The sequence below is a fragment of the Argentina anserina genome, chromosome 4, assembly GCF_933775445.1.
Source record: "Argentina anserina chromosome 4, drPotAnse1.1, whole genome shotgun sequence".
In the NCBI taxonomy this organism is placed as follows: domain Eukaryota; kingdom Viridiplantae; phylum Streptophyta; class Magnoliopsida; order Rosales; family Rosaceae; genus Argentina; species Argentina anserina.
Window position 1 is genome coordinate 24,981,968 of NC_065875.1, and position 13,320 is coordinate 24,995,287.

At 44.3% G+C, this 13,320-nt stretch overlaps 1 protein-coding gene across 1 annotated transcript; it reads right to left on the minus strand.

Moving 5' to 3' along the window:
* Positions 1-489: 489 nt before the first annotated feature.
* Positions 490-1,656, minus strand: LOC126792460 (protein IQ-DOMAIN 29-like). Its single transcript, XM_050518875.1, has one exon. The coding sequence runs from the start codon at positions 1,654-1,656 to the stop codon at positions 490-492; it is 1,167 nt and encodes a 388-aa protein (XP_050374832.1).
* Positions 1,657-13,320: the final 11,664 nt, after the last annotated feature.

The following is a 13,320-nucleotide window of genomic DNA, read 5'->3' on the forward strand; positions in this document are numbered from 1 at the left end:
ACTTCGGCTCGCAGCTGAACAACAACAATGCAGCTAAACCTGCACTGACAGGTCAGGAGCTTCAATGGAGCCAGCAGATTGCAGAACAGAATCCGCAAGAAAGTTGTAGCTTTCTGGAAATGCTTGGTGATGGTGCTACATTTATGAGAAATGAACAACAGCTTGGAGACGTCAACTGTCAATTTTGGAACAGTACATCAATGAACAGCCAAAACCTAAGCCCTAAGCCTTAATTATGAACACTAATATATATATATATTTACACATTAATATATATTAAATTATATATAAATTGCCGTGTCGACGCCGTGTCGGGATTTAGGTTTTTAAGATTTGCCGTGTCGCGGTGTCGCGCCGTGTCGGTGTCGCGGTGTCGGTGTCGGTGTCGGTGCTACATAGCTAAACAGAGAGGAAACAAAAATGACGAAAAAATGGAAACCAGTCATTAAAACAAAATCATAAAGGAAAAGCACAAGAAAGTCCATAGGTTCACAACTTACCAAAACCATCCCTTGAAGATGAAAATGATCTGTCAGTTCTGATTACTCCTTTGCCTTGAACCAATTTTTGCGCTCGTGGAGAAAGTAAACTTAACTTGGTGTTGGTTGAAGACGACAGAGAATGTCGTCTGGTCAAAAGATTCTTCTCAACCATGTCTCGTGCAAACCTGGGAGAGCCCTGTCCTTTCAGCCTAGCTCTGGCAGATTCAGTTGGTGCCATGTAACTTGGAACTCTTGGTGTGGTCTGAACCCCATTCTCCTGATGCTCAAACATCACCGGTAAAGACGCCCTTCTCAGGCTGGTTTTCTGGTCCTCGTTACTAATAAAGTTGTCTGAGGTTAGAACCTCATTTAGTGCTTGAACTTCTTCACCTTTTCCGTTGTTCTCCATTGATTGCATGTCACCAGAAGAATGGTCGCCTAAACTTTGCAATGTCTCATTTGTTGGTGTCAGTTCCATACATTTTTCTAGATCAGACTGTTTGGGGTCAGCAACATCGACTTGTTCCATCTTTGGAGAAATCTCACTAGTGCATGGCTCTGAGTCATCAAGAGCAGCAGGAACTATAATTGTTTCTGTACCGTGCTTTGGTATCTCTTTAACAACCTCTGACGGAACCTCCTCCTTGGAATCAGAAACCTTCTTTGTGTGACCAGAAACCTCCTCAGGATCACAAACCTTCTCTGCCTGACCAGAAATCTCCTCCCTGGAATTAGATACCTTTTTGGGATCAGAGACCTTGCAATTAGAAACCTCCTTGGGACCAGAGACTTTTCTAACATTACTTTTGACCTTCTCAACTCCATTCTGTTGATGTCCCTGAACTGAGTTCACTGGATGGGTTGAAACTTTCCTCATATTTTGTTTAGGCTTCTCAGAATCTGAAGTGACACGAGTTGGGCCATTTTCATTGGACAGTCTCCGGACAGTTCTTTTTGGCTTAGCTGGTTCAGTTTCTACTGTCTGAATCTTCTTGTATTTTCCACGAGTCTTCAAATCAGGTTTTTTCTTTAATTGTAAAACAGGTTCCCAAAAGCATGATCTGGTCCAGCGGTCAAGCCATACCAATGATGAGTTCGGGTCCTCTGGTTCATATTGGAGACGTAGAGGAATAGCAGTAGGCAATGATGCCAGAAGCTGAAAGTGAAAATTCATAATCAATTGCAAAGTTTGATTCAGCAGTGCAAGTACCAAAAAGGTACATGATATAATCATCTATCATGTCCCAGACTGTGATGATCTTCGGGAGGAGGTTCTTCGTACGGCACATCGTTCACGCTATACTGTCCATCCAGGGAACACCAAGATGTACAAGGACCTATGCAGACAATTCTGGTGGAACGGTATGAAGAAAGATGTAGCAGAGTTTGTATCGAAGTGCCTTACATGTCAGCAAGTGAAAGCAGAACATCAACGACCAGCTGGCATGTTGAAACCACTGACTATTCCTCTTTGGAAGTGGGAACAGATATCTATGGATTTTGTGACCGGGTTGCCTAGATCGAAGAAGGGTCACGATGCCATATGGGTGATTGTCGATCGATTGACGAAGTCGGCTCATTTTCTCCCAGTGTCGATGAAGTACTCAGTGGACGTGCTTGGGAAACTATATGTGGATGAGGTAGTGAGACTTCATGGTGCTCCAGTTTCTATTGTTTCCGATAGAGATGCACGTTTCACTTCGAAGTTCTGGGGTGGTTTGCAGAAGGCGATGGGCACTACCTTGGATATGAGTACAGCTTTTCACCCTCAGACCGATGGACAGACGGAGAGGGTGAATCAGGTGATGGAGGACATGTTGAGAGCATGTGTGTTGGATTTCAAGGGTAGCTGGGAAGATCATTTGAGATTGATTGAGTTTGCCTACAACAACAGCTACCATTCTAGCATTGGCATGGCACCGTATGAGGCACTTTATGGTAGGCCATGTCGATCTCCGATCTGTTGGGCCGAAGTTGGTGATTCGGCATTGATGGGCCCAGAGGTAGTTCAGGAAACCACGGAGAAGATCTCGATCATTCGGGATAGAATCCGGACCGCTCAGAGTAGACAGAAGAGCTATGCAGACCTGAAGAGGAGACATGTGGAGTTTGAGATCGGTGATCATGTGTTCTTGAAGGTTTCGCCTATGAGGGGTGTAGTGAGATTTGGCAAGAAGGGAAAGTTGGCTCCGAGGTACGTTGGGCCCTTCGAGATACTTGAGAAGGTGGGCGAACTAGCTTATCGACTAGCCTTGCCTACTAGCATGTCGGGCGTACACAACGTCTTCCACATTTCCATGCTGAGGAAGTATGTACCAGATGAGTCACATGTGATCGATCATAGCACCATTGAAGTGAAGGAAAATGCCACTTTTGTTGTCGAACCGGTTCGTATCCTGGATAGATCCACAAAGAAGCTACGGAGGAGAGAAGTTGGGCTAGTCAAGGTGTTGTGGAGTCACCATGATGAGGGTGATGCATCTTGGGAGCTAGAGTCTGACATGATGACCAGATATCCACAGCTGTTTGTTGAGTGAGCGTGAATTTCGGGACGAAATTCCTTTAAGGGGGGTAGATTGTAATAGCCCTAAAATTTAAACGATGTTAGTTTGATTTGGAATTCTTTAAAATTTCGATTCTTAATTAGAATGAACGTATTTGGTTGCGACGTTAGTAAACGAGAAACGGAAACGTTCTCGGAACGTTTAAATTGAAAAACGTTACATTTCCGTAACGTTTATATCGACTTTTATTTCGTCGCTCGGTTGTGAAAACTTCCTTCATGAAAGTTGTAGAGCTCGTCGATACGAGTTCGTGGATATGTGACGCGTTCTAATCGGACGACGTACGTGAAAGTTATTAACGCCGGAAGTTAGTTTCCGATTTGGAAACTAGTATAAATAGACATTTATGGGATTAGGGTTTCCTTAATCAGAAACCCTCCCACTCTCCTTTCACCCGCCGCTCTCTCTTCTCTCTCACTCTCTCGGGTTCTCTCTCTCTCTCCCTTGGTTCTCTCTTCCCCGACCTCCTCTCCCTCTCGACCCCGCCATCTCCCATCACCCACCTTCCATCTTCAACCTCCTCTCCCTCTCGACTCTCTATTTCTTCCTCGCCTTTTCCCCGATCCCACGCAGAAGATCGAAGCTCGGGGGGGGGGGGGGGGGGGGGGCTCAACGCCGTGCATCCCCGTCGTCGACGAGCTTGGGCAAGCTCGCCACCACCCTTCCTCACCCTGGAACCCCCGCGCCGAAGGATCGAGCCTCGAGTCGCCGCTCCATTGCTGCTCGACCTCCTCCACCGGCACCTCAAGTCGATTCAAGGTAAGGATAGGTGATTTCGATGTTGTGCGTATGCTTGTTGTTGATTTGAGGGAGATTGGGAGATTAGGGATTCGATTTGGAGAGATTGGGATTGAAATCGGCAGTGAAGGAGGGTGAGAGACACCGCCGCCTAGAGGCGGCGCGTGGGGAGGTCTGGGGTGGCGGAGGGGCTGCCTAGGACCGTAGGAGGATAGAGGGAAGGAAGAGGGTGGTTTTGGAGGAGGCGGTGGCGTGTTACGCGCCGTGGTTAGCCTCGGCGCGTGGGCCCCACGCGCGGCCCGCCGGAGGTGGCGCGTGTGCCACACGCGCCGCCACGTGCGGCGGTGGGATAGTTTTGACAGAAGGGTATTTTGGTAATTTACTGTGTACGGTAAATGTAAATGTAATTTTTATTTACTGCGGTAAATGTAATTAAATTTTACTTTCGGTGAATGTAAAAAGTAATTTGTAAAAGGTAATTAGTAAATTTTATTTACTGAGGTCGTATTTACATTTAAAAATACGTATTTATATTTATACGTACAGAAATACGTATTAATATTTATACGTACAGAAATACGTATTAATATTTATACGTATAGAAATACGTATTAATAATTATACGTACAGAAAATACGTATTAATATTTATACGTACAGAAATACGTATTAATCGTATATTTGCACAGTAACCGTGAATAGTGAACAGTGAACAGTAACTTCGTATAAACCAAAATTGCTGAACAGTAGCCGTTTATTACTGTTTTGGCATTTAAAGGTTTACGAAACGATTCTAAATGCTTGTCTTATCTTTTTAAGGTGATCGCTAAATCGAGGAAAGGGATTATTATCGGAAATTGAGGAATTACGCTCAAGTCAATAAGGTGAGTAAAATCTCACTGAATTACGAATCTACCCTCGTGGTGATTCAACATTTTTGCAAGTGTGTTTATTTAATGAATTACAACATGTATATAACTTAGTGGACTACGTATATATATAGTATAATGGTAATAAATACATATATATATATATAGTTCATTAAATTACATACTGTTATTAATTCATTAAAAATAGTCATTTCGGTAACAGAAAAATTGTGCATGTGTGATTTTAATGGTACGATATGATGTGAGATTATCGTACGTAATTTTTCAGGTGTTTATGAAATATGACATGTATATGATATAGTGGACTATGTATATATTGTATAAATGGTAAATAAATACGAATATATATAGTTTGCTATATAATATACTGTTATGATTTTTATTATGATATATTGTGAAAGTTTTAAAACGTACAATATGATGAGTGATTATTGTACATGATTTTATCACGGAAAATGTGAAATATTGTGATTTGTCTTCGGACGTGATGTGTGGTACAATATGATGTGAGATTATTGTACATGTGAGGCAAGTCGGAACCTAGCCTTTGGCCGGGCGAAAGTTACGATACAGTTAGAGCTCTAGTCTGTCTGCCATAGTACTGCATGAAGGTAACGGGTGGTTATCTGCTCATGGGTACTCAGCTTGTTGTGGATGTTGGGTGGCGGGTGGTTACCCAACATCAGCGGTATACTAAGTGAGGGGTAACAGATGTGTACCAGCGCTCATTAGTTACCATTTTGTGAAAGTATTAGAGTAACCAAATGTGTTGCTCGTTTTCTCATGATTTTCATTATACTGTGTTGATGTGGAGTTGTGTCTTTTATGAGACGAGAGTTATTTTAATATTTTACTCATACGAGCTGTAAAAGCTTACCGGGTTTGTGTTGCAATCCCGGTGCACCAATTTCAATGGTGTAGGGGATACTTCCGCAGGTGCTGAGTAGTGGTGATTGAGTGACGACTCCGAAGACTCGAAGTCGATCGCATCCAGTCGTGGTGAGGTTCCAGCGTGGATTGTGTGTGAGATTTGGTGTGATTTTATTTGTTAGGTTGTTGTGAGGATTATACAATTCCATTTGTTATATGTTGAATTATCATTTGGGTTTGTAATAATCGGCTTGACTGAGTTATATTTTAAACTCAGATGTGATCCGCTGCGACATTAAAATGATTTCGATTTCATTGAGATTATTTTGTGTTTAACGATTTTAAGATTTTGAGTTTTTAAGCTCGAAATTTTAGGGTCGTTACAATTCACTCTCATAAACTGTATCTAAAACCACAGACAGAAGCATATCCAAACCCCTCCAAAACAATAACAGAAGCATATCTGATTTGGAATGTCATGTTATAATCTTTGGATCTGTTTTGGCTGAGTTCGAGATTTCTTGAGTATTGACTAGGTATATTGTTTTTGAAGGTGATGAACGGTGACAAGGGCCGAGGACAGGGCCGAGGACGGGCGAGGGGCCGAGGTCGAGGTAGGACCACAGGCCGAGTCCGCAACGTGGAGAACCTTTATGAGGAGGCTGCTCCACAGGTAGAGCAGGTAGGCCGAGGTCGAGGTAGGGCCACAGGTCGAGTCCGCAACGTGGAGAACCTCTATGAGGAGGCTGCTCCGCAGGAAGAGCAGGATGAGCCAGCTCCTGCGGTTAGAGATGACGGTCGAGTGTTGAAGCTGATCAAGGATATTAGTGCACTGGCAGCTCCGACATTTCATGGGGGACTAGATCACATGGTAGCTGACCATTGGATCGAGGGTATGGAGACTTATTTTGAGTTGATGGAGTGCACAGAGATTGAGAAGAGAAAGATAGCTACATTCTTTCTCAAGAGTAATGCTCTAGATTGGTGGAAGAGCATGAAACAGACTGTGGATGTGTCTACATTCACATGGGGAGATTTCACCACCATATTCCAAGAGAAGTATTTTCCAGCCTCAGTACAGGAGGACTTAGAGTTGGAGTTTCTGGCATTGGTACAGGGAGACATGACCATTAGAGAGTATGATGCTCGATTCTCGCAACTGTATCGGTATGTCAGGCCTATGGGTGCGACTGCTTTAGCTCAAAAGTATCTACGTGGGCTGAAACAAGAGTACAAGACCATGATATCAGTCCTTTGCCTGACTTCACGGGAGCAGATATTTGAGAGTGCTATGAGTTTGGAGCAAGCAGAGAAGACTCGAGCAGGTGATGTGGGGAACAGAGATGCGAAGGGGAAAGGCAAGGCAGTCTATACAGGCAGCGAGCACTCAGGACCGAAGGATAGGTCATGGAAGAGGCCAAGACCCCACTATCAGGCCCCGATAAGGGCACCACCCCTAGCTATCAGGGCAGCACCAGTCAGACCATTAGCAGCAGTGAGGTGTTATGGCTGCAATGAGATGGGACATTACGCCTCAGCATGTCCGAAACCGAGGAGAGGAGGGTGCCACCGGTGCGGGCAGGTGGGGCACATAGCTCGAGATTGTACCCGACCACTTCCGGGTAGACAGGAACGGCCGCAGAGACAACTACCAGCAGGCCAAGCTAGAGTGTTCGCAGTGGGTCAGCGAGACACAGGAGTGGAAGGTACATTATCGCTCTTTGACTACCTTGCTAGAGTGTTGTTTGATACGGGAGCATCGCATTCATTCATTGCTAGTTCAGTAGTGGAGATGCTAGGATTGATTCCTACACCTCTCGGGGACGCCTTATGTGTCACTTCACCCCTTGGAGTGTCACTTGAGTTAGAGACAATCTGCAAAGCTTGTCCGATCTTGATTGGAAGTAGAGAGTTCTCTGCTTCGTTGATTGTGATTCCGGATCACACTTATGATGTGATCTTGGGTATTGATTGGTTGAGACCACAGCATGCTGTGATTGATTGTTTTGACATGGTGGTGTCATTTCATAGACCTGGGGAGCCAGTGTTTCGTTATCGTTGCCTCAGGTCAGATAACGCCATGAGATCAGGAGTTTTAGCACACGTGGAGTCGGGGGATCAGAAAGTGACTATCGCAGGCATTGTGGTGGTATCTGAGTTCGGTGAAGTGTTCCAAGAGATACCGGGACTACCTCCTCGAAGGGTGGTAGATTTCTGCATTGATGTAGTACCTGGTACGGCATCTGTGTCAAAGGCGCCCTATAGAATGGGACAGAATGAACTTAAGGAGCTGAAGGTACAGATCGATGAGCTATTAGACCAAGGGTTCATTAGACCTAGTGTTTCACCTTGGGGAGCACCGGTGTTATTCGTGAAGAAGAAAGATGGTTCACTACGGTTGTGTGTGGACTACAGAGAGCTGAACAAGGTGACCATCAAGAATAGGTATCCCTTACCTAGGATTGATGACTTGTTCGATCAGCTCAAAGGTGCTACAGTGTTCTCTAAGATTGATTTGAGATCCGGTTATCATCAACTCAGAGTGAAAGAAGAAGATATATCGAAGACAGCCTTCAGGACCCGGTATGGACATTATGAGTTTGTCGTCATGCCATTTGGTCTGACGAATGCACCAGCTGTCTTCATGAGTTTGATGAACCAAGTATTTAGTCCGTACTTGGATGAGTTCGTAGTGGTGTTTGTGGATGATATTCTGATATACTCCAAGACACGAGAAGAACATGTGGTGCACCTGAGAACAGTGTTGCAGACTTTGAAGGAGGCGAGACTGTATGCCAAGCTAGAGAAGTGTGAGTTCTGGAAAGAAGAGGTCAAATTCCTTGGTCATGTTGTTTCAAAAGATGGAGTACTAGTGGACCCGTCAAAGGTAGAGGCAGTAAAGAATTGGAGTCGTCCAAAGAACCCTACAGAGATACGTAGTTTCCTCGGTTTGGCAGGATACTACAGGAGGTTTATTGAGGGGTTTTCTAGTATTGCATCTTCATTGACCAAGTTGACCAAGAAAGATACTCCGTTCGTGTGGACGGATGCATGTGAGGAAGCATTCAGCAAACTAAAGACTAGACTGACCACATCTCCAGTGTTGACGATTCCTTCTAGTGGTGGTGGTTATGTCATTTACAGTGATGCTTCGCTCCAAGGTTTGGGTTGTGTGTTGATGCAGCATGGAGGAGTTGTTGCTTATGGCTCGAGACAACTGAAGATTCATGAGAGGAATTATCCGACACACGACTTAGAGCTTGCGGCAGTTGTATTTGCCCTGAAGATTTGGAGACATTACTTGTATGGTGAGAAATTTCAACTCTTTTCAGATCATAAGAGTTTGAAGTACTTGTTCTCACATAAGGAGCTGAATATGAGGCAGAGGAGATGGATGGAACTCCTCAAGGACTATGACTTCACATTAGAGTACCACCCGGGGAAGGCAAATGTGGTGGCTGATGCCTTGAGCAGAAAACCGAGAGGCGTGGTAGCTTCACTTATGGTCCAGGAATGGTTCATGCTAGAAGCTGCATCAGAGTTTGATTTGGTGACATCGGGAGGAGAACCAAGGGTCTTTCTTGGTAGTGTCACAGTACAACCCACATTGATCACGAGGATCATACAGGGTCAGGCGCAGGATAGACACTCACGAGCAAAGTTGGCGGATCTAGTAGTTGATACGCTTGATGAGTGTCCTTCTGAGTGGAGAGTTGGACCCGATGGAGGGTTGAGGTTTGGGGCAAGATTGTGTGTCCCAGACTGTGATGATCTTCGGGAGGAGGTTCTTCGTACGGCACATCGTTCACGCTATACTGTCCATCCAGGGAACACCAAGATGTACAAGGACCTATGCAGACAATTCTGGTGGAACGGTATGAAGAAAGATGTAGCAGAGTTTGTATCGAAGTGCCTTACATGTCAGCAAGTGAAAGCAGAACATCAACGACCAGCTGGCATGTTGAAACCACTGACTATTCCTCTTTGGAAGTGGGAACAGATATCTATGGATTTTGTGACCGGGTTGCCTAGATCGAAGAAGGGTCACGATGCCATATGGGTGATTGTCGATCGATTGACGAAGTCGGCTCATTTTCTCCCAGTGTCGATGAAGTACTCAGTGGACGTGCTTGGGAAACTATATGTGGATGAGGTAGTGAGACTTCATGGTGCTCCAGTTTCTATTGTTTCCGATAGAGATGCACGTTTCACTTCGAAGTTCTGGGGTGGTTTGCAGAAGGCGATGGGCACTACCTTGGATATGAGTACAGCTTTTCACCCTCAGACCGATGGACAGACGGAGAGGGTGAATCAGGTGATGGAGGACATGTTGAGAGCATGTGTGTTGGATTTCAAGGGTAGCTGGGAAGATCATTTGAGATTGATTGAGTTTGCCTACAACAACAGCTACCATTCTAGCATTGGCATGGCACCGTATGAGGCACTTTATGGTAGGCCATGTCGATCTCCGATCTGTTGGGCCGAAGTTGGTGATTCGGCATTGATGGGCCCAGAGGTAGTTCAGGAAACCACGGAGAAGATCTCGATCATTCGGGATAGAATCCGGACCGCTCAGAGTAGACAGAAGAGCTATGCAGACCTGAAGAGGAGACATGTGGAGTTTGAGATCGGTGATCATGTGTTCTTGAAGGTTTCGCCTATGAGGGGTGTAGTGAGATTTGGCAAGAAGGGAAAGTTGGCTCCGAGGTACGTTGGGCCCTTCGAGATACTTGAGAAGGTGGGCGAACTAGCTTATCGACTAGCCTTGCCTACTAGCATGTCGGGCGTACACAACGTCTTCCACATTTCCATGCTGAGGAAGTATGTACCAGATGAGTCACATGTGATCGATCATAGCACCATTGAAGTGAAGGAAAATGCCACTTTTGTTGTCGAACCGGTTCGTATCCTGGATAGATCCACAAAGAAGCTACGGAGGAGAGAAGTTGGGCTAGTCAAGGTGTTGTGGAGTCACCATGATGAGGGTGATGCATCTTGGGAGCTAGAGTCTGACATGATGACCAGATATCCACAGCTGTTTGTTGAGTGAGCGTGAATTTCGGGACGAAATTCCTTTAAGGGGGGTAGATTGTAATAGCCCTAAAATTTAAACGATGTTAGTTTGATTTGGAATTCTTTAAAATTTCGATTCTTAATTAGAATGAACGTATTTGGTTGCGACGTTAGTAAACGAGAAACGGAAACGTTCTCGGAACGTTTAAATTGAAAAACGTTACATTTCCGTAACGTTTATATCGACTTTTATTTCGTCGCTCGGTTGTGAAAACTTCCTTCATGAAAGTTGTAGAGCTCGTCGATACGAGTTCGTGGATATGTGACGCGTTCTAATCGGACGACGTACGTGAAAGTTATTAACGCCGGAAGTTAGTTTCCGATTTGGAAACTAGTATAAATAGACATTTATGGGATTAGGGTTTCCTTAATCAGAAACCCTCCCACTCTCCTTTCACCCGCCGCTCTCTCTTCTCTCTCACTCTCTCGGGTTCTCTCTCTCTCTCCCTTGGTTCTCTCTTCCCCGACCTCCTCTCCCTCTCGACCCCGCCATCTCCCATCACCCACCTTCCATCTTCAACCTCCTCTCCCTCTCGACTCTCTATTTCTTCCTCGCCTTTTCCCCGATCCCACGCAGAAGATCGAAGCTCGGGGGGGGGGGGGGGCTCAACGCCGTGCATCCCCGTCGTCGACGAGCTTGGGCAAGCTCGCCACCACCCTTCCTCACCCTGGAACCCCCGCGCCGAAGGATCGAGCCTCGAGTCGCCGCTCCATTGCTGCTCGACCTCCTCCACCGGCACCTCAAGTCGATTCAAGGTAAGGATAGGTGATTTCGATGTTGTGCGTATGCTTGTTGTTGATTTGAGGGAGATTGGGAGATTAGGGATTCGATTTGGAGAGATTGGGATTGAAATCGGCAGTGAAGGAGGGTGAGAGACACCGCCGCCTAGAGGCGGCGCGTGGGGAGGTCTGGGGTGGCGGAGGGGCTGCCTAGGACCGTAGGAGGATAGAGGGAAGGAAGAGGGTGGTTTTGGAGGAGGCGGTGGCGTGTTACGCGCCGTGGTTAGCCTCGGCGCGTGGGCCCCACGCGCGGCCCGCCGGAGGTGGCGCGTGTGCCACACGCGCCGCCACGTGCGGCGGTGGGATAGTTTTGACAGAAGGGTATTTTGGTAATTTACTGTGTACGGTAAATGTAAATGTAATTTTTATTTACTGCGGTAAATGTAATTAAATTTTACTTTCGGTGAATGTAAAAAGTAATTTGTAAAAGGTAATTAGTAAATTTTATTTACTGAGGTCGTATTTACATTTAAAAATACGTATTTATATTTATACGTACAGAAATACGTATTAATATTTATACGTACAGAAATACGTATTAATATTTATACGTATAGAAATACGTATTAATAATTATACGTACAGAAAATACGTATTAATATTTATACGTACAGAAATACGTATTAATCGTATATTTGCACAGTAACCGTGAATAGTGAACAGTGAACAGTAACTTCGTATAAACCAAAATTGCTGAACAGTAGCCGTTTATTACTGTTTTGGCATTTAAAGGTTTACGAAACGATTCTAAATGCTTGTCTTATCTTTTTAAGGTGATCGCTAAATCGAGGAAAGGGATTATTATCGGAAATTGAGGAATTACGCTCAAGTCAATAAGGTGAGTAAAATCTCACTGAATTACGAATCTACCCTCGTGGTGATTCAACATTTTTGCAAGTGTGTTTATTTAATGAATTACAACATGTATATAACTTAGTGGACTACGTATATATATAGTATAATGGTAATAAATACATATATATATATAGTTCATTAAATTACATACTGTTATTAATTCATTAAAAATAGTCATTTCGGTAACAGAAAAATTGTGCATGTGTGATTTTAATGGTACGATATGATGTGAGATTATCGTACGTAATTTTTCAGGTGTTTATGAAATATGACATGTATATGATATAGTGGACTATGTATATATTGTATAAATGGTAAATAAATACGAATATATATAGTTTGCTATATAATATACTGTTATGATTTTTATTATGATATATTGTGAAAGTTTTAAAACGTACAATATGATGAGTGATTATTGTACATGATTTTATCACGGAAAATGTGAAATATTGTGATTTGTCTTCGGACGTGATGTGTGGTACAATATGATGTGAGATTATTGTACATGTGAGGCAAGTCGGAACCTAGCCTTTGGCCGGGCGAAAGTTACGATACAGTTAGAGCTCTAGTCTGTCTGCCATAGTACTGCATGAAGGTAACGGGTGGTTATCTGCTCATGGGTACTCAGCTTGTTGTGGATGTTGGGTGGCGGGTGGTTACCCAACATCAGCGGTATACTAAGTGAGGGGTAACAGATGTGTACCAGCGCTCATTAGTTACCATTTTGTGAAAGTATTAGAGTAACCAGATGGGTTGCTCGTTTTCTCATGATTTTCATTATACTGTGTTGATGTGGAGTTGTGTCTTTTATGAGACGAGAGTTATTTTAATATTTTACTCATACGAGCTGTAAAAGCTTACCGGGTTTGTGTTGCAATCCCGGTGCACCAATTTCAATGGTGTAGGGGATACTTCCGCAGGTGCTGAGTAGTGGTGATTGAGTGACGACTCCGAAGACTCGAAGTCGATCGCATCCAGTCGTGGTGAGGTTCCAGCGTGGATTGTGTGTGAGATTTGGTGTGATTTTATTTGTGAGGTTGTTGTGAGGATTATACAATTCCATTTG

Excerpts from the sequence above, each read along its gene's own strand:
- LOC126792460 (XM_050518875.1), bottom strand. The coding sequence starts at position 1,656 with ATGAATTTTCACTTTCAGCTTCTGGCATCATTGCCTACTGCTATTCCT.